General features: G+C 39.5%; 1 protein-coding gene across 4 annotated transcripts in view; it reads left to right on the forward strand.

Annotated features, from left to right (window-relative positions):
- The window catches only part of BTBD9 (BTB domain containing 9), a 153,596-nt gene that overhangs the window by 84,944 nt on the left and 50,429 nt on the right, over positions 1 to 18,223 (forward strand). For all 4 annotated transcript variants that reach the window (XM_081904063.1, XM_081904064.1, XM_081904061.1 and 1 more), the window contains 2 exons: positions 3,764 to 3,873; positions 17,324 to 17,513. In XM_081904063.1, coding sequence (XP_081760189.1) covers positions 3,764 to 3,873; positions 17,324 to 17,513 — 300 coding nt within the window. The remainder of the gene's footprint in view (positions 1 to 3,763; positions 3,874 to 17,323; positions 17,514 to 18,223) is intronic.

Here is an 18,223-nt window from a genome sequence, read left to right on the forward strand (position 1 = left end):
AAGGGCCACATTCCCTCATGTTCAAAACACTGAGGGTTGCATTTTAGTGGTGAGCAGGCTTACCCATCCACACTCTCACTCACACACTCTGCCCTTTTCTCCTCCTCTCACTTTGTGCTCTCTGCAGTTCCTTTTATACACTTGAGGAGACCATTTCTCATTGTAGGGAGAAGAATATGAGCAGGAGCCAAGCAGAAATCGCTCCCTGTGTTGACTGCCAGCTTGCTCTGATACCCCAAAACACCAGAAGTAAAACATTAGGACATTCAGAAAGGGTCCAAATGGTCCCAGCTGTACTCTGCTGCAGCCAAAATACAGGTGGGGACTAGAACAGCACTAGGAAAGATACCTAGCGGCCTCACTTTGTTCAAAAGTTTGGTTCTTCTTTTTGGTGGCAGTGATGCTGCCATCAGTAAAATGGGTCTGGGGGCTAATGTGCCATTCTGAAATGCTTGATAGGTTGGATAAAGCCTGCAGGCTGGTGGATCCCTGCAGTGGTGGACCTTGGGGTCTCAGCAACCCCCCTCCCCACATCTCATGCTCCATTCTAAATAATAGTTGTCGTCTCCCCTACTGAGCCCCCGAGGCTCCGCACTCACTGCAACTGAACTGGTTGTGCTCCCCTAAATATGCCTCTGTTGCCTGTCCCTGATCACTATTGCAAGACCCCACATACTTTCTCTGTTGAAGTGCCATTGCATGTCATATCCTGAGTTTCAGTTATTCGATATAAAAAAGATACTTTCAGACAACTTGTGAAAGCAAACCTTCTATATAAAGCTGGCTGTAGATTTTGGAGGGCCTTTGGGCAAGACAGCCTCTCCCAGACCTCCCTCCTACAGTGAGTCTGCTCCTAACTGCAGCAGGTCTAGGGGGAGCTTTGGCCCACAACAGATGCACAACCAAAGCTACAGGTGAGACAGCTAGAGGGACTTACATGCTTTTCCACTCTTCTTGCCTTGTATGCTAGCGCTCTGAGCATAAGAATATTTTTTTCATAGGTAAGTATTCCATAATATAATTTCTCTGCTGCAGCTTGAGGTGGTACAGACAAGACATAGATCTAGCTCTTTATCTATGGTTTGTGAGAACTGTGCCTGTTCGATTCCTAAAAGAGAAGTGACATTGGATCACAATTTATTTAATAATAATAATAATAATAATAATAATAATAATAATAATAATAATTTATACCCCGCCCATCTGGCTGGGTTTCCCCAGCCGCTCTGGGCGGCTTCCAACAAAATATTAAAATACCAAGACAAAGCAGTGTATTTAAGCCATTTGGGTGCCATTGAAATACAGGAGAGTAAACTGGTTTGGATTTGGCTGAAAGTAACCTTATGATAGCCATGTGCATTGCAGAGTTTGAATGTTCTGTCAGGCATGGAGGGTTACTCTTGTTTTCCACCTTGAGTAATTTCCCTTTGGAATGGCAGCCTAGAAAATTTACTGTAAGAATAATTTTTTAATTTGATTTTTCCCTGAATTTGGACTTTGCTTCTTCAAAGTTTTCCCAAAGCTCTTGCTGTATTCCTTTGCTTCCAAACTGTATATAAAAATGCAATTTTTGCCATAATGTGTTTAGTCTTTGGAGCAAAAAAGGAGTACCGGTAATTTCATTGGGAGTTGAAACCGTGTCACAGAAACAAGCTTCCTCAAAGATAATTAAAACAAAACTGATAAATTAGAGATTCACTGCTTGGAGACCATGGTATATGAATTGTTTAAATAAATGCATGAAATAAACTTGGTGGTAAGCAGAGTTTATGTTTTTTAAAAAAAACCCCGAGTAGTGATGACTAAAAGAAAAGGAGCAAAACAAAATCACAGCCAGCTTCACAATGGACACAGGAAGGCCCCAGTGAAAATATAAAGCTGGTGAATTTTGAAAATATATTTTTTCCATTCCAGTTGCAGAACTTGCTAATTGGTGAGAGTAAACTTTTATAAAATAGAGTAGCATATCTCAAGCTATCTCTACCTACCACTCACCTTTAAAATACAGATAGGTAGCCGTGTTGGTCTGCCATAGTCAAAACAAATAAAATTCCTTCCAGTAGCACCTTAAAGACCAACTAAGTTAGTTCTTGGTATGAGCTTTCGTGTGCATGCACACTTCTTCAGATACACTGTATCTGAAGAAGTGTGCATGCATACGAAAGCTCATACCAAGAACTAACTTAGTTGGTCTTTAAGGTGCTACTGGAAGGAATTTTTTTTGTTTTCACCTTTAAAATGTTATGGAGTGTAGAAAATGTCCCCAAATACCCACAGAAAACTGAGTAGATAAAAATGTGGCTGAAAACCTCCTAAATTTCCATCAGAAGATTTCATTTTTAGTTAAGCTAAGGTTTTAAACATTGCTAGCATGATAAACAGCCCTGAAGTTAAAAGCTGTATCATCTTTAATGGAGGATTATGTGGAAGAGTTGGGAAATTGCTCTTAACATGTCACATTTGATGAATAGAAACTTGTTAATTTAATAATGCTTCTTCTTTCACTTTGGATGACAGGATATTCTATTCAAATGATTTTTGTTAGTTATCTTTTCGAGCTCAGCAGAGATGGCATGTTGTACTCCACTTGGGATTTTCCAGAACTTTTATTAGTAGCTTCAGCTGTTCATTAACCTCTGAACTCTCGCTCTCCCTTTAGAGAATGAGGGGAACAGATTGATTCAAGGTTAATGCTTGTTTATAGAAGGTGATGTCTCAGAGGTAATACAAAGGGTGAATAGGCCACTGTTAGCAAGAAGTGTTCCATCTGACTTTGCCGAAGTATTAAGAATTGCAAGCTGTGCAGCCAGGAGTGAAGTTCACAGGTATCTTTGCTAAACAAAAAATGCTCAAATAACTTTAAGTAAGAGTTTAACAGCTAGGGCTGAGATCCAAAGGATCATGTGTGTATTTTCCAACATGTTCCAGCCTATACTTTTTCTGCACACTATAAAATCTGCTCCTGAAGCTTGGGAGCCCTCCCCCCCGCATCCATCACCAAAGCAAGATACAATGTGACACAAATATTTCTAGTTGAGGTTGGGTGGGGTGGCAGCAATCCCTCCCTCTGTGAACTACATGGAACTGGATTCAAACCACAGAAGCCATTGTGTGTTTCAAGTGATAATGTGGAATGTGAATAAGGGCATGACAAAAGACAGAGGTTCATTTTTGCAGGTGAGGAGGATTGATTTATTGAGTTTGTCTTTGATGTATAAAGCCTTTCATTATGATGAAAACCTACTGAATAAGATGTCTTCAGTGAAAAATGGAAGTCTGGGTTTTGTAGGGGTTTTTGTAGTTTTGAAGTGTGGATGTATAATGGACATGCTAATGGTGTTGAATTAAATAGCCTTCAGTTTTTGTTTGCTTGGAAATCAAATGCAATCATGTTGTGTGTGTTTTTTAAAGAATAAGCCTGCTACATTTATTGAGGTTGCATGGGGGAAAAGGCTCCAGCTACTGCTCCCCCTAACTATTCATTTATATCTCTTCTAATACCACTTTAGTGCAGGTCAGGCGGCTCTGGGGTGGGTGTTAGACTGCTTTCCACTTGGTGGGATATTTTCTACCCCAAATCTATTTTTTCAGCAAACCTCTGCGGATTGAGAATTGCATTAGGCCCCAAATAAAGGTGCCTTCACCCAGAGGAGATAATTAAAACTGATCCTTAACATAGTTACTTCTAGCATAACTGCTATTCCAAGGCGTGACGTAGACTTTCCACATTTTCTCAACTTCTGCATTATTTCTTCCCTTGTAGGTACATCAGAATAGTTGGAACACACAACACAGTGAACAAAGTTTTCCATATCGTGGCTTTTGAATGCATGTTCACCAACAAAACCTTCACACTTGAGAAAGGCCTGATAGGTAAGTGCTAATAACAGAGCAAATAATGCAAATGTTAGCCATGAAAGCAGAATATAAATTTATGCCAACTCTTCAACTCATGATAATGTTTTAATAGAATTGCTGTGTGTCTAGTGGGGTGGAGTGCCGCCATTTAATTGCAGTTCCCATTATGAAAAAAGTCCAAATGTCTAATGCCTTCAGTATGCAGGACTTTGCCAGTGTCTGTATGATATTATGACACACCATAGCCTCATTCAGGTGTTTGCTTTCTTTGTAAAAGAATAAGTGGGGAGGGGAGTATGGATGATCACAGTAGCTCCATGTACTCTCCCCCCCCCCCATTTTGATTTAAACAAGGGCTTGGATAGCTCAGTTGGTTAGAGCATGGTTCATGATAATGCCAAGGTTGCAGGTTTTATCCCTGTATGTGACAGCTGCAGATTCCTGCAGTGCAAGGGGTTGGACTTGATGACCCTCAGGATCCCTTCCAACTCTACAAATTCTATGATTCTAAGGTAGCAGAAATCCAAATAGGCCTAGCATCAGTTATTGGCCTTATGCCAATAACTATATTGTGCTAGGTAGTAATTACCAAAAGGGCATATGTGGACTTCCTAGGCTGCTTTGTGACATCAGTGTGGAAGATTAGAATTTGTGGTGCTTTGCTGGCTTAGTAATCATTGCTCCTCATCATAAATAATTATTTGCTGATGTAACAGATCATCAATTCAAACTCTCAGATCAATCAGGTTCTTAATCATAATTTCTTTTCAAGGTTGTCCAGTGCTGTTAAAGACCCTTAGTTTCTAATAGCAGCCCTGGACTGGCTTTCTGTGTTTGCTGACTTGAATGAGAGCAATCACGTTCAGTGCACAATAACTGTTTCCTTTATAGGTGCAAAATCCTGATATTGCAAAACCTCTGCAGCTTAAGGTTGTAAAGTCTTAAATGTTTCTTTTATAGCAAACATTAAATGGTGAGATACCCTTTCAAAAGCAGTGTTGGATTTTGTTAAGAATAACAATATATTAAAAGTGTGCCATTATCTATGGGAAAAACCGAGCGTTTAAATGCCATGTAGCCATGTCTAAAATATATTTGAATTCTGCCCTGATGATTATCAGAGCAACTTCCTTTTTTATTGACTAATAAATAGTGTATAAAAATGTGACTTGATTTTAAGTACCTTACTTCAAGGTATTCTTCAAGCATTCTGTGAGCTTTAACAATTGTTTTAGCTTCTTGAAACTTCACCTTCTTTATTAACACAGGAAAATATCAAATATTTGTTTGACCACCATTGATTGAGGGAGATGGGACTTCTCAGGTTTGTGTTCAGTTGTGTGCTATAGGAGTTGGAGATACTGAACATATCGCTATTCCAAATATAAAAGCCTGCTTAGATCAGACCAGTGGCCCATCTAGTCCAGCATTCTATTTTTAAAATGGCCAACCAGATGATGGTGATGATTAATTAAAATTCTATACCACCCTTCATCCAAAGATCACAGGGTGGTTTACAATGTAAAACGCCAAAATCCATAACATAATAACAAAGAAATCCTGTATACCTGAAGGAACGTCTCCACCACCATGATTTAGCTTGGACACTGATGTCCAGCTCCTAGGGCCTTCTGGCAGTTTCCTCACGGCTAAAAGTGAAGTTACAAGGAACCAGGCATTATTTTTACTTGTTAGTATTGTTAATTATATTATCCCTGGTGATCTTGCGTAAGCTCAGAACTAGCTTTCTGGTGCATTCTTAGTTGATGTCCATCTTCCCTCCAGAAGAAAACAGCATGTGTTTCATTAGTGACAAACTTCCTCCAATCCCAGTCTTTTTCACCTAGAGTATATGTATCACTGTGAGAATGTGATTTCAGGGAATAAAGAGAATTTTGGCCTATTGTGGCAGAATTCTAAACCTTGAAGATGGAGGGAAGACAACAACTCTGAAAGCAGCTGCTGCTTAGTACTTAGAAATAGTAAGGGAACTGTATGCAGCTTCCAGTAGTCAAAATAACCCCACATGGCTTAGACCCTTTGCTTACCCACCAACTTGTGACAAAATGACATTGGAACAGAAGTTTAAAATTCTTTGCATGTGTGCACACATATGGTAGAACAAAACCAGTTAATAAAACAGTTAATATATGCAGATTATATTACAAATTCCCCGAAGCAGAACTTCAAGAAATAACAAAAGAATATGCTAATTTATTTTTTGTTTAAACCATTAGGATATATCAAAGAAAGTAGAAATTTTAAAAGTAATTGGGTTACAGTAAATAGGGGCAAGATGGGGAGAGGGGAATAAATAAACAGAATGGTAGTATTTTACAACTGTATAGTAAAATGTACAAGCAGCCTATGTTGCATCTTGTCTTGTGAGTGACTTTGGTAAACCTGGGCACCAAGTATGTCATAGTTTTATATCTGTTTAGATTTTTGTTCTATTAAAGAAAAGTTCAGTCTAAAATAGGAATAAGTGTACTAATGTATGACCAGAATAACTGGGTCCAGAACTAATGGTGGATATATTGCCGTCCCACGATTACATTAAAGATGGCAATGGGTAAAGCAGAATAATGAGTTTATATTAATAACGTGCTGAGGAAATTTATCCTGACCCCCCTCGGCAGAGCATGGTAATCACATAGTAGGCTATGTAAATGCTTATTAAAAAGTTAGGTCATATCCATACCACAGCTCTTATAAGTTACTCCCTCTCCTCTGATTTCTGGCGATGAGTAGTGCTGTAGTCCTGTGGGCAGCTCTTTCAACCCTTTCACAGATACTCAAAATACTAGAACCTTTGATGTCACATATATACAAGTTGAGCAGAAGAGAGCAGACATATCCAGAAGACGGCACAGGGTTTTAAGGCAGTAACAGTTCGCAACAGCATTCCCCCAACCCAACTGCGTTCTCTCAGGTCAACTGCAGAAGTACAGTTGATCTCTATTGTAGACTGTGCTCAAAATTGTTAAGCTTATTTTGTTTAGCCCCTACTTAACCATTTGTGGGGCATCACAAATGACATTGGTAAGCACCTCTGAATACCAATGCAGCCAAAGTCTAAGAGAGAGATGGTCATTTTGTATCTTCAAAAAGTATGCTTATAAAATTAGCACCTTTCTTATTAAGAAACCAAATAAATATTGGTTTAATATTGGTTTGCTCATCAGCAATGCTTAGCCTTTTTAGAATGTCAATTGTTTAAATTTCACTTTGAAAGCCACCTATGATAGAGAATGAATCTGTTCTTCAGCTAATTCTTCAAACAAACCAGGTCAGTGAAAGACTTCACAGGCTACATTATTTAATCTCTCTTTTTTAGTCATTTTCAGTTGGATCAAGTAACTGTACATATATATGGGGATCATTTGTCAGATGTATTATATTACCTTGCTATAGCATCTACATAATGGTCATTCCTGTATACTGAAGATTAGAAGCTGTGCAAACAAGTAATAAAAATGAAGGATTGATAATAGCAATTTTATGTTGCTGCGTCTTACATGCAATGTTATCAAGACAAGTCATTACCTGCCATTTTCTGACATTTACCAAATAATACAGTGACACGCCACTATAAGCCTTGTCCAAGAATTGCTGTTCAGCATTTAACTCATTATTCAAAGGTGAACAGGCAAACATATATGGTTCATCTAAGACAAACCCTTTGCATAAATCCTAACATTTGGCAGAAGAAAATTGTATACTTAGGTTGAAACCAGACATTATGGGTTATATGTGACTACTGCTGTAAACAGCACCCCTAAATTGTGGTTAGTTCACACAAACTATTGTAAACCATAGTTAATGATATACTGTGATTACACTTCTCTAGTCTGTTCTTCTCTTCCTTGCTAGCATGTGGAATAAACAAAGCACAATCTCTGGCATAGTATTTAATCTGAACCAGGGATTATGGTTTGTTTCACTCCCAAGAAACTATAGCCTGTAACCACAATTTGTTGCTTTATAAATCGTGGTTGTTGGAGCAAAACAAGCCGATATCCCTGGTTCAGTCATAACATTATGTCAAAGATTGCAGTTTCTTTCCTCCATATGCTAGCAAGGAGAAAACAAAGAGCCTAGAAAAACAAGGTTCACAGTAAACCATTAGGTATAGTTTACCATGATGTCTAAGTTGGGCCCCTAACTGAGACAATACCATTGATACTGGAAACAGTATTTTTAAACTACAGTATGCAGAAGTCCTCTCAATAGTGTCTTCAGAGCAGATAAATGCGACCTCATTGTAGTAATGAGCCAAATTAGACTATTTTGGCTTATGGTGACATACGCATTCAAGTCTTATTTTTAATATTAAATTAAGTGATATTACTGAATAAATAGCGTATGAAATACTCTGCAATGTAGTTTTAGAGCTAAGGGTATAATTTTCTTCGTTGTTTGCAACTGGGTACTTTTTGTTCAGTCACACATAAAGAATACATTAGATGAGTCACTTGTGCAGAATGGCATAAATATTGTATTTAATATGAAGTTAGAATGCTGAAGAAAACAAAAACAATATGATTATATTAATGCTTTAATGACATGCAGCCAGAGACTTATTTACAAATCTGAGTCTGAGGTGTACTTTTATAATTCAAATCAAAATAAACAAGTTTTCTTAGCCAGCTAGATACTTGTTCACAGTTCTTATGCTGAGCCTCAGAAAGTCATGACATTGGGGGGGGGGGGGCGTGCTGCTGCTGAAACAACATAGCCCAGTCTCAAAATTTCCCTTTATTTCTGAATTCTCTGAAGGCAGAGCTTAATTTGAATCAGATGAGAGACTTCAAATCACTATTCAGTATCAGGGCTCAACTCTTGGAGATATGAAAAAGAGTGGTTTTCAGCATATTCAGAGTGTGTTATGTAATGACAGAATATTCGTAATCACCAGCCCCACATCTGGTAATAAACAAGGAATGGGTTTTCAACACTAAAGATTTTAATATGCAGTGATGTTTGAGATTTTCTGAGAAGCAGAATGTCAATCCCTAAAATAAAATATTTGAGCCCTGTCATATGCATTTTACATATCAAACATTGTGTGGGAGGTAAGGGGAAACCGAGTGCACACCAGGGGAAACATTGCTCTGTTTGGTCACAGTCTTTCTATCTCCTTTCCTCTGAAATGGCTTCTGAGTTTTTCCTCACCCATGCCTGGCAGTGGACAGATATGTGGGCAGCTGGCTTGGGGTAAGCGGATGAGCACTTTTTGTGCCTAGGAGTCTACTTTTCCATTCTTGTCAGTACTGTGAAGCCTATTATTAAGGAGGAAGTTCCATAGGAAGGTCCATAGGAAGTTGTGCCTCTTAGTTCTCAGACATAAAAAGGACACAAAGGAACAGGATATCATGTTGAGCAATATTACTTTTAAGGCTTGTCTTACGTGCCTACTCAACCTCTTTGATCTGCAGAACTGGTACCTTCACAAGTGCCATATAATGTCTTTTCTGCATCTGCTTGATGCAGCCACACAGAAAGACAGACTTATATGCTTTGGCAACTCCCAGGCACTCTTGCTATACTGTTTTAGATGCCTGCTAAACACTTTTTTTTTTAAGGAAGCCTATCCATACACATGGATGGGGGACACAGGTGGCGCTGTGGGTTAAAGCCTCAGCGCCTAGGACTTGCTGATCGAAAGGTCGGCGGTTCGAATCCCTGCTGCGGGGTGCGCTCCCGCTGCTCGGTCCCAGCGCCTGCCAACCTAGCAGTTCGAAAGCACCTCCAGGTGCAAGTAGATAAATAGGGACCGCTTACCAGCGGGAAGGTAAACGGCGTTTCCGTGTGCAGCTCTGGCTCGCCAGAGCAGCGATGTCACACTGGCCATGTGACCCGGAAGTGTCTCCGGACAGCGCTGGCCCCTGGCCTCTTAAGTGAGATGGGCGCACAACCCCAGAGTCTGTCAAGACTGGCCCGTACGGGCAGGGGTACCTTTACCTTTACCTTTATCCATACACATAATTATTATCTGTTTATTATTGATCATTGTTTTATATTGTCCCTTATCTCTCTAAATAAATATTTTACTATACTTGTGCTGCCATAGTCTTCCACTTGTATGACTGGAGAATTAGACTGGCATATTTACTTGCCTGAGTGTGAGTATCCCCTACAGTACTAATTATTGTAGCGCAAGAAGGCATTTTGTGCCTGGAGATGGTGGCCAGGAACCTTTCCCAAAGATTGGTGAATGAAAACATCAGCTGTGCTTCACTAACGTCTCACAGCTGTCCAATTTGTGTTAGTGAAAAAAGAGACTGGGTCTGCTTATAAATTACCGTACCTTCTAGAATTCTGTGTTACTGGTTGCTCTTCCAAAAAAGGAACCAAAAAAGGAAGTCCTATAGAAGCACAAAGGTTCAGTAAGTTTCTTATGCTGCCTTGAGGGTTTTGGTTGTTGGAACTATTTCTTAGCAACGTTCCCCACCCCCCTTATATACAGAACTGTGTGCATCTCTATCTTTCCAGGTTGCTTTCAGTTTATTGTCCCATCTTTGTACTACTTCATAACACTCCAAGGGACAAAACAGTGAGTAATGGGTGCAGAGCAGGCGATGGAGATAAAAAATTGGATGTCCTTGGTTATCCTCTAGGGAATGCTTCCCTGAACGATGAATCACTGTACCCTTATTTGTGCATCCTCTTGTGCCTTAGGAGAAATTGTTTAAAATGTCGGGTAAGGGAGAAGATGAATAAATAATCATTCATTTGTCTCTTGCTCAGTGGCAGTTATTATAAAAATCATTTAAACATCTAGCAAAGGGAAAAAGTCAAATCAATTTCTTAGCAGTACACCTTGGTGTTGTGAAATATTACTGTGCCTTTCACTTAGCGAGGCATCCAGAAGGTGCTGTTCCCTTGTCCAGTTTAATGTCTTTTCTGCATGAAAGCCATTGCCACCCTGTTCTTTCTTTCCCCTTTAAAGGTTAGCTGTCTTTTAAATTTGCACAGGTTTTCCTAGCAACAGCTGTCGGCTTTTCAGTAAGCATACCCTTAGGAAATTATGAAAATTTTAAGAGCATCTAAATAGTGCTGGGACTTCTCTTCTACAGTGAATATGAGATACATGGCCAGTTTTATTTACCACTATACATTTTTTCTCTGGATCTACAGACCTGTCTTCCTAGTTCATATTTGATTTCTTTTTTCCAGACCAGTAACAAAAGCTGATCTCAGAGGCCTTTAAAGCACCTGTAGCTTTTGAAAGAAGGTTCCTCACTGAGTAGTTCATTAATTTCCACTTGTACATTCTCAGATTCGAAACCTCCATACTAGTAAACAGTAACACTGGACATTTATATTGTTTAATTCCAATATTCAGGGCACTTTACATTTTCTTTTAATGCAACAAAATAATGTACTACATTTATTGTTGGGCTGGCGGGGGCAGGTGGAACATAGCATTTATATTTAATGATTGTACATATTATGAAATTATTTCAATTTTTTCTTTTAATTCTTATGGAAAGTCCAGGATTATTATATCCACATTGCAGGTAGGAATGATATTCAGGGAATAGGCTTGTCAAAAGACACATAATGAGATCATAATTGACTTGAGGCTTAAAGAAGGGGAAATCGCTTAAAATCTTGGTGACTGAACTTTACCAGCTTTCTGGGAAACCCAGCCAGATGGGTGGGGTAAAAATAGTAAATTATTATTATTAGTAGTAGTAGTAGTAGTAGTAGTAGTAGTAGTAGTAGTAATTTTGTACTGCAGGGCTGGAGAACCTCATGCCCAGGGGCACAAATGCAACCCTCCAGATCTCTCTGTCTGGCCTACAGGACTCTGCCCAGACTCTCCCTCTTCTTGGCCCCGCTTTCCTTGAATGACTTTGCCTGGCTGAATTATGTTCTTGAACTGTAATACAATGGTGCCTCGCAAGACGAAAAGAATCCGTTCCGCGAGTCTCTTTGTCTTGCGTTTTTTTCATCTTGCGAAGCAAGCCCATTAGCGGATTAGCGCTATTAGCGGCTTAGCGGGCTAAGCTTAGCAGATCAGCTGATAAGCGGCTTAACGGATCAGCTGTTAAGCGGCTTAGCGGATCAGCTGTTAAGCGGCTTAGCGGATCAGCTGCGGCTTAGCGGATCAGGGAAAAAGGGGGGGAAGAAAAAAAAACCTGCAGGAACTCGCAAGACATTTTCGTCTTGCGAAGCAAGCCCATAGGAAATTTGTTTTGCGAAGCACCTCCAAAACGGAAAACCCTTTCGTCTAGCGGGTTTTCTGTCTTGTGAGGCATTCGTCTTGCGGGGCACCACTGTAGTTTATCCACAGCTCCGCTTCCAGTAGTATTTCAGTTGCACCTTGATGTCATTTTGTTTGTTCCAGTCATTTCTCATTTCCACCCATGTTATGTTTGTCATAGTCACTTAACTTCCTTATTAACTTCCTTTAAAAAATAAATAAATATCTCAGACACATCTCTGGGTTAAGTCTGCAGACCTACAGCAGTAAAAATTACCAGACAAAAAAATAAAAAAACAGTGAGGATGGGACCCACTCTCATATTATCAGAGTGACTTCAATGTATGTATGGGAGCCAGGAAGCCATACTTGGCACTTAATCTAGATCTCACAGAGCCAGAAATGGATGCACCTATCCCTAAAGTTGCTACAACATACTCAATGTCAGACAGACCTTCCTCAGACTGCTTTGTGGTAAATGTATTGATGCTATCTAAACTGATCTTTTGTTTACTTCCCTAAGAATGCAGAAATCTGAGATTAAAGGTACTGTTCAACTGTGGCATTTGGAAGTTTTTCTTAAGGACTAACAGGACTGCCTTTGTACTCGATTTCAGTAACTCAGGAGTCTAGGATAAACTTCCATCTCCACTTCCAAAGGCAGGATGGATTTTATTGCCAAGACACAGTCAAACTAGACATGATAGGAAAATAATGTTTCTTGTGCATGTGTATCCCTGTTTATGCATAAACCGAAGAGCAGTGTTTATGTCTTACTTTAACGTGAAAAACTAATATTCACTAGATGTATAAATGAGCAGACTTGGCGAAAAGCAGCTTACAATGTTCCTAAAATGAAGGGGATGAAGGTTCAGATCCCCTAACCTGCATGCTGCTTTTCATGTTTTTGGTTTTTTTTATGTGTGGATTGGACTAGAATATGACTCAACAAACATGGTTGTCTCTGTTGCATCTATTTTGGCCCACAGACATTAAAAAATAACAATAGTGCTCTACTTTAACATTTTGTAATTTGTTAGAAGGATTAAGTACTGCCATTGGGGTTCTCTTTGTGTATGGCTGAATAATAGTGAGGAGATACCTTCAAATTGGGTTTAGCAGTTGTAACGCCAGTGATCCTGAGTCAAATAACATCCCCTGACTTTTAAAAAGTAGTCATATTAGAAAGAAACTAAGGTGGAAAATACTCAGGAGAAGATATATGCCTGAGTGCAATTTTTCCCTTCACTCGTTTTTCATCAGGTATCATCGGAGACAGTAAAATTACATGTCATCTTATCTTCAAGTATAGTTAATATAGATAGTCTTTAGGTCATGTCCTGGAAATAACACTGCCTTTTAAAACTTTTTTTTGTGTCAAAATCAAATATATTGGCAATCTGTTGGCCATAACCTGTTACAGGATAAGAGTCAGGAAGAGTAACACACAAATCATATCCTTCTCCCTCACCCCCCGCGGTTCCCGCTGCTGTTTCTGCCTTGGTCCATTTTAAAATTCTGCTTGCTTCCAGAATGTCTGCATTTTGTTAGCATGTATCATTTTACATTCTATGGCAACAATATGCTAAACTTGGGCAGAACTGTTACGTGCACAAAGAATGAGAACAGTAATTTTCACCCTTGTATCCCATTCTTGTTTTTCTTTTCTCTTGCAGCACGCATTACTTAGCTAGTTGAAGGACAGAAGAAAAAATGCAGGAAAACATAGAAACAAGATACTGTTGGTTTTGGCAGTCCACTTTTATAAACAAAGTGACACAAATTGAGGCAGAAATTCCTCAGGGATAAGAGAAGGGAACCAAAAGACTGAAAATGCAGCACAGAGCAAAGTCCCTTCCAGATGGTGTTTTAAATAAATTTATCAGGCGGGTATGAAAGACGATAATGAACATTCAGAATGGGGAGTGGCAGCCTTCCCTTGGGAGCCGAAACAACATGGTACTTTCTGTACATTGCAATTATTTGATTGCTGTCTAATTTCCCAGTGTGCAAAACAGTACAAAATCATTAATACAGTATATATCAAGAACTTTATTAGAGAATGGCAAGTTGAACAATTGCTTTGGTAAATGAATGAATAAATAAATAAATAGCATTTGTGTTGAAATGGATTATATAATAAATAAACATTAAACCAGATTTCAAGAACACATCCTTAAAACCAATATGCACATCAGTAAATTGGAATAAATTAATTTGTGAGTAACATCCTAAAATATATACTAGCTACTGAATGCTACAAAAATTCCAGAGTGCTAAATATTGATGGGCTAAGAAAATATTGGTTGCAAATGCTTTGATATAAAACAGCAACAAAACAATTGTTACAGGTTTTAGCTTTGAAATACCTTATCCCCATTATGAACCCGAAGGGAAGCATTTGATTATTTAACCTGAAACAAGCCATCTGTACATTTGAGCGATATTATTATTTATAAAGCTCCATAAGCGTGTCTTGATTTTATTGTATATAGTTTTTAAATTGTTCTGCGCTGCTTAGGGAGCCTTGTTGTTGAGAGATGGGCTGAGACTTTTAAAAAATAAATACATAAACACTTTATGCAATAGAATAAAATGAATTGGGAGGAATTACGAGAGGGAAGAGAAGGATCAGAGAGAGGCAAGAAAGAGCTGAATATGAGGAAATGTAGATATATTTATTTATTTAAAGTCTGCAGGAGCAAAATGCAAAATAGGTCTGAGGATGGATCAGGAGAAAAACAGTGGAACTATCTAGGTGTTTGGGGACAGAACATTTTTGTAAGGGAGACATTTGTCTACCAGGAAAGTTGGTAGACTCAAGTAACTTTTTCTTCACTGTCGGCTTATGTCAGACTATAGCAACATAATTCAGGTCTCAGTACTAAAGGATTCACAGCATTTCCATTTCCTAGTTGCTTATGTAATTAGGGATTGTGAAGCATTAGCTTCAAGTTCTCCATGGTTGAAAACATTTTGGAAAGACACACATATGATGTTGGTGTACTTTATAGTAACATCAGACAAAAGGGCTCATGTAGTGGACAGCTTCCATGATGATCGTGACTGCAACACATGAAGCAGGAATAAAAGTCATGAAAATAATGTCTGCTCCCTCAGGAGGTTGGGGACTATCTTTCCTCAGAGGTTTTTAAGCAGAGGTTGGATGGCCGTTTGTCTTGGATGCTTTAGCTGAGATTCTTGCATTTCAGGGGGTTGGCCTAGATCAGTGTTTTTCAACCACTGTTCCGCAGCACACTAGTGTGCCGCAAGATGTTGCCTGGTGTGCCGTGGGAAAAATTGAAAAATTTGAAAGATTTTTTTAAAAAAGACAAATTTTCGTCCACCCTATTTTCCATCCGTCCTGGGTGGGGATCAGATCGGATGGGATCGGATGAGAGTGGACAGGCGGTCCGCTCTAATCCGATTCCCCATAGAGAGCAGCGGAGTTCTGACATCTCCCTCTCCGCAAACAGTGCGGAGACGGAGCTGTCATCCGCTGGCTCAGCGGGGATCAGTGGATCGATCCCCGCTGAGCAGAGAACGGTCCGCAACGTTTTTGTTTGCCATTAAAGAAAAAAATATTAAACATTTTCTAATGGTGGTGTGCCTCGTGATTTTTTTCATGAAACAAGTGTGCCTTTGCCCAAAAAAGGTTGAAAAACACTGGCCTAGATGACCCTTGGGGTCGCTAACAACTCTGCAATTCTATGATTCTTGAACTTCAGCTGAAGCACTTGAAAACACCTATTATACATTTACACAGAGTGTCTACTGAGCCTCCTTCAGCTTGGATTGCTCAGTTGGTAAGAGCACAGTGCTGATAATGCCAAGGTTGCAGGTTTGATCCCCGTATGGGACAGCTGCATATCCCTGCATTGCAGGGGGTTGGACTAGATCAGTGGTTCTCAACCTGTGGGTCCCAGATGTTGTTGGACTACAACTCCCATCATCCCTGAGCTCTGCCCTTGCACTCAGAATTAAAGATTCATAAGAATCTGCGCTGCCTTCAAGAGTCCCTCAACTTATCTGAAACCACAACTGAATGGCATAAGTAGGCCTGGGGGAAACTGTAGTGTTAGCAAGTGATCTTCCAGCACTCAGGCCCACTTGAAGAGATTGCAACCAGGATCGCCTAAAACAGTTTGCAAAGAAAGGTTCACTAGGCAGTTTAAATTATTATGTGGAGTCCACCAGTTCTAAAGCGGCAAGTGTTGTGTTCCTGGATCAACGGCGAAAACAATACTGCCCAATGCTGTAACTTCTTTATTGCCAGTACCACTGCTTTTTTTTAGTCACTGTGCGTTAGGAGTTCGTTAAAAGTTTGGTTGGCGTCTTGTACGCCTGCTTCCGGCAACTCCTGCAGCCAAGCTGGTGCCAAAAATATTACTCTGGTTTCCTTTGGTGAGGCCAAAAGGGAGTCATCATCTGGGTAGCCCAGGACCTTCATACACACCACCCAGGCCTTCACCCTGGAGAGTGTTAGCTATTTCGCTCCTCTGATGCTGCATTTGTGATTGGTGTAAATCACATACCTGTCTGAGAAGAGTGTGGGAAACGGAAGGCAGTCTTGCTGTATGTACTTTGTAATGTATTTTCACTTTTACTTGTGCTTGTTGTTCTCTCGGAGCTGGAGAGAACGGACACCATTATGTTTTTGTCTGTACATAGTGTGTAAATAAATAGTAGATTAGCTCTGCGATGTCTCACACTTCTTGCTGTGTTATGCCAGAAATGTAGTGTGCATATACCATCTGGTATATGTCGCTAGAAGCGCACTGGAAGAGAAGGGAGATGATCAGAATTCTGGGGGCTTGCAGGCACCCCCAGGGCGTTTTCCACTTTAGTGCTGCTAACACAGTGGATTCACTTCACCCCTAGAGGTGTACTCCATTGTCTCTCAAGACAGACGGGTGCCAACAACAACAAAAAAGTGCATTGCCATTCCTGTTTTGGTCCACAATTCCATGTTGATCATAATATTGAGGTTGTCTGCTTTCAGCAAAACAATTGCTATGATATTAACCTGTCTAAATACTTATTTGCAATCCATAATTTTGTTCTAGGGCTGCTTTGGAGTTAAAGGTTCTCTGTCCTGCCCTAGTTCAGACAGTTCTCCCATTCTTATTCATTATTAATCTATGCTCTGAATCATCAGCCCATGTGTTCCTGCTTATTTTTATTCTTCCCCCAAAATAGAAATGGATGGTTGTCTGTGCCTGCTTTTGATCTCTTTCGTATTTTAATTTTCAGTTCCCACTGAGAACGTTGCAACGGTTGCAGACTGTGCCAGTGTGATTGAGGGCGTCAGCCGAAGTCGCAATGCCTTGCTGAATGGAGACACAAAGAACTACGACTGGGATTCTGGGTATACATGCCATCAGCTAGGCAGTGGTGCTATCGTAGTGCAGTTGGCACAACCTTACATGATTGGATCAATTCGGTAAGATTTCTTTTTTATAAAAAGCTAGTTCACTAAGGGGAAAATTCATGCCTCCTGGATACCTCCCATATACAGCTTCAGTATTAAGCAGCATCTGAAACAACACCATGTGTTAGTTGTTAAGATAGAGGATGGTGTATTTTATTTATAAATCTTTTGCTATGTTATCTTTTTAAGTTAAATAAATAAAAGGTGTGTGTGTGTGTGTGTGTGTGTGTATATATATATATATATATATATATATGCAGGTTTTGGTGTCCTCGGGTGTCTTCCCGTGTAAAAGTTGGGGTGTCTAGGCGACGTTTCGACGAGGTCTCACTCGTCATCTTCAGGCTGGTGCTGAAGATGACGAGTGAGACCTCGTCGAAACGTCGCCTAGACACCCCAACTTTTACACGGGAAGACACCCGAGGACACCAAAACCTGCATTCCTGTACCCGTGAAAATCTACGAAAGCAAATATATATATATATATATATATATATATATATATATATATATATATATATATATAGGTCAGTTGCTTTTCCTTGCTATGGGAATATTCTTGTGTCGCAATAGCAATCAAAACATAACTTGAAAAACAAATCATGATGCACATTTAATATTAAAATAGTGACATAAATGGTTGCTGGGGATTGCATCAGAAACAGAGTGCTATAGATATTATTATTATTATTATTATTATTATTATTATTATTATTATTATT

This window comes from Podarcis melisellensis, assembly GCF_964234715.1.
Source record: "Podarcis melisellensis genome assembly, chromosome: 3".
Lineage (NCBI taxonomy): Eukaryota > Metazoa > Chordata > Lepidosauria > Squamata > Lacertidae > Podarcis > Podarcis melisellensis.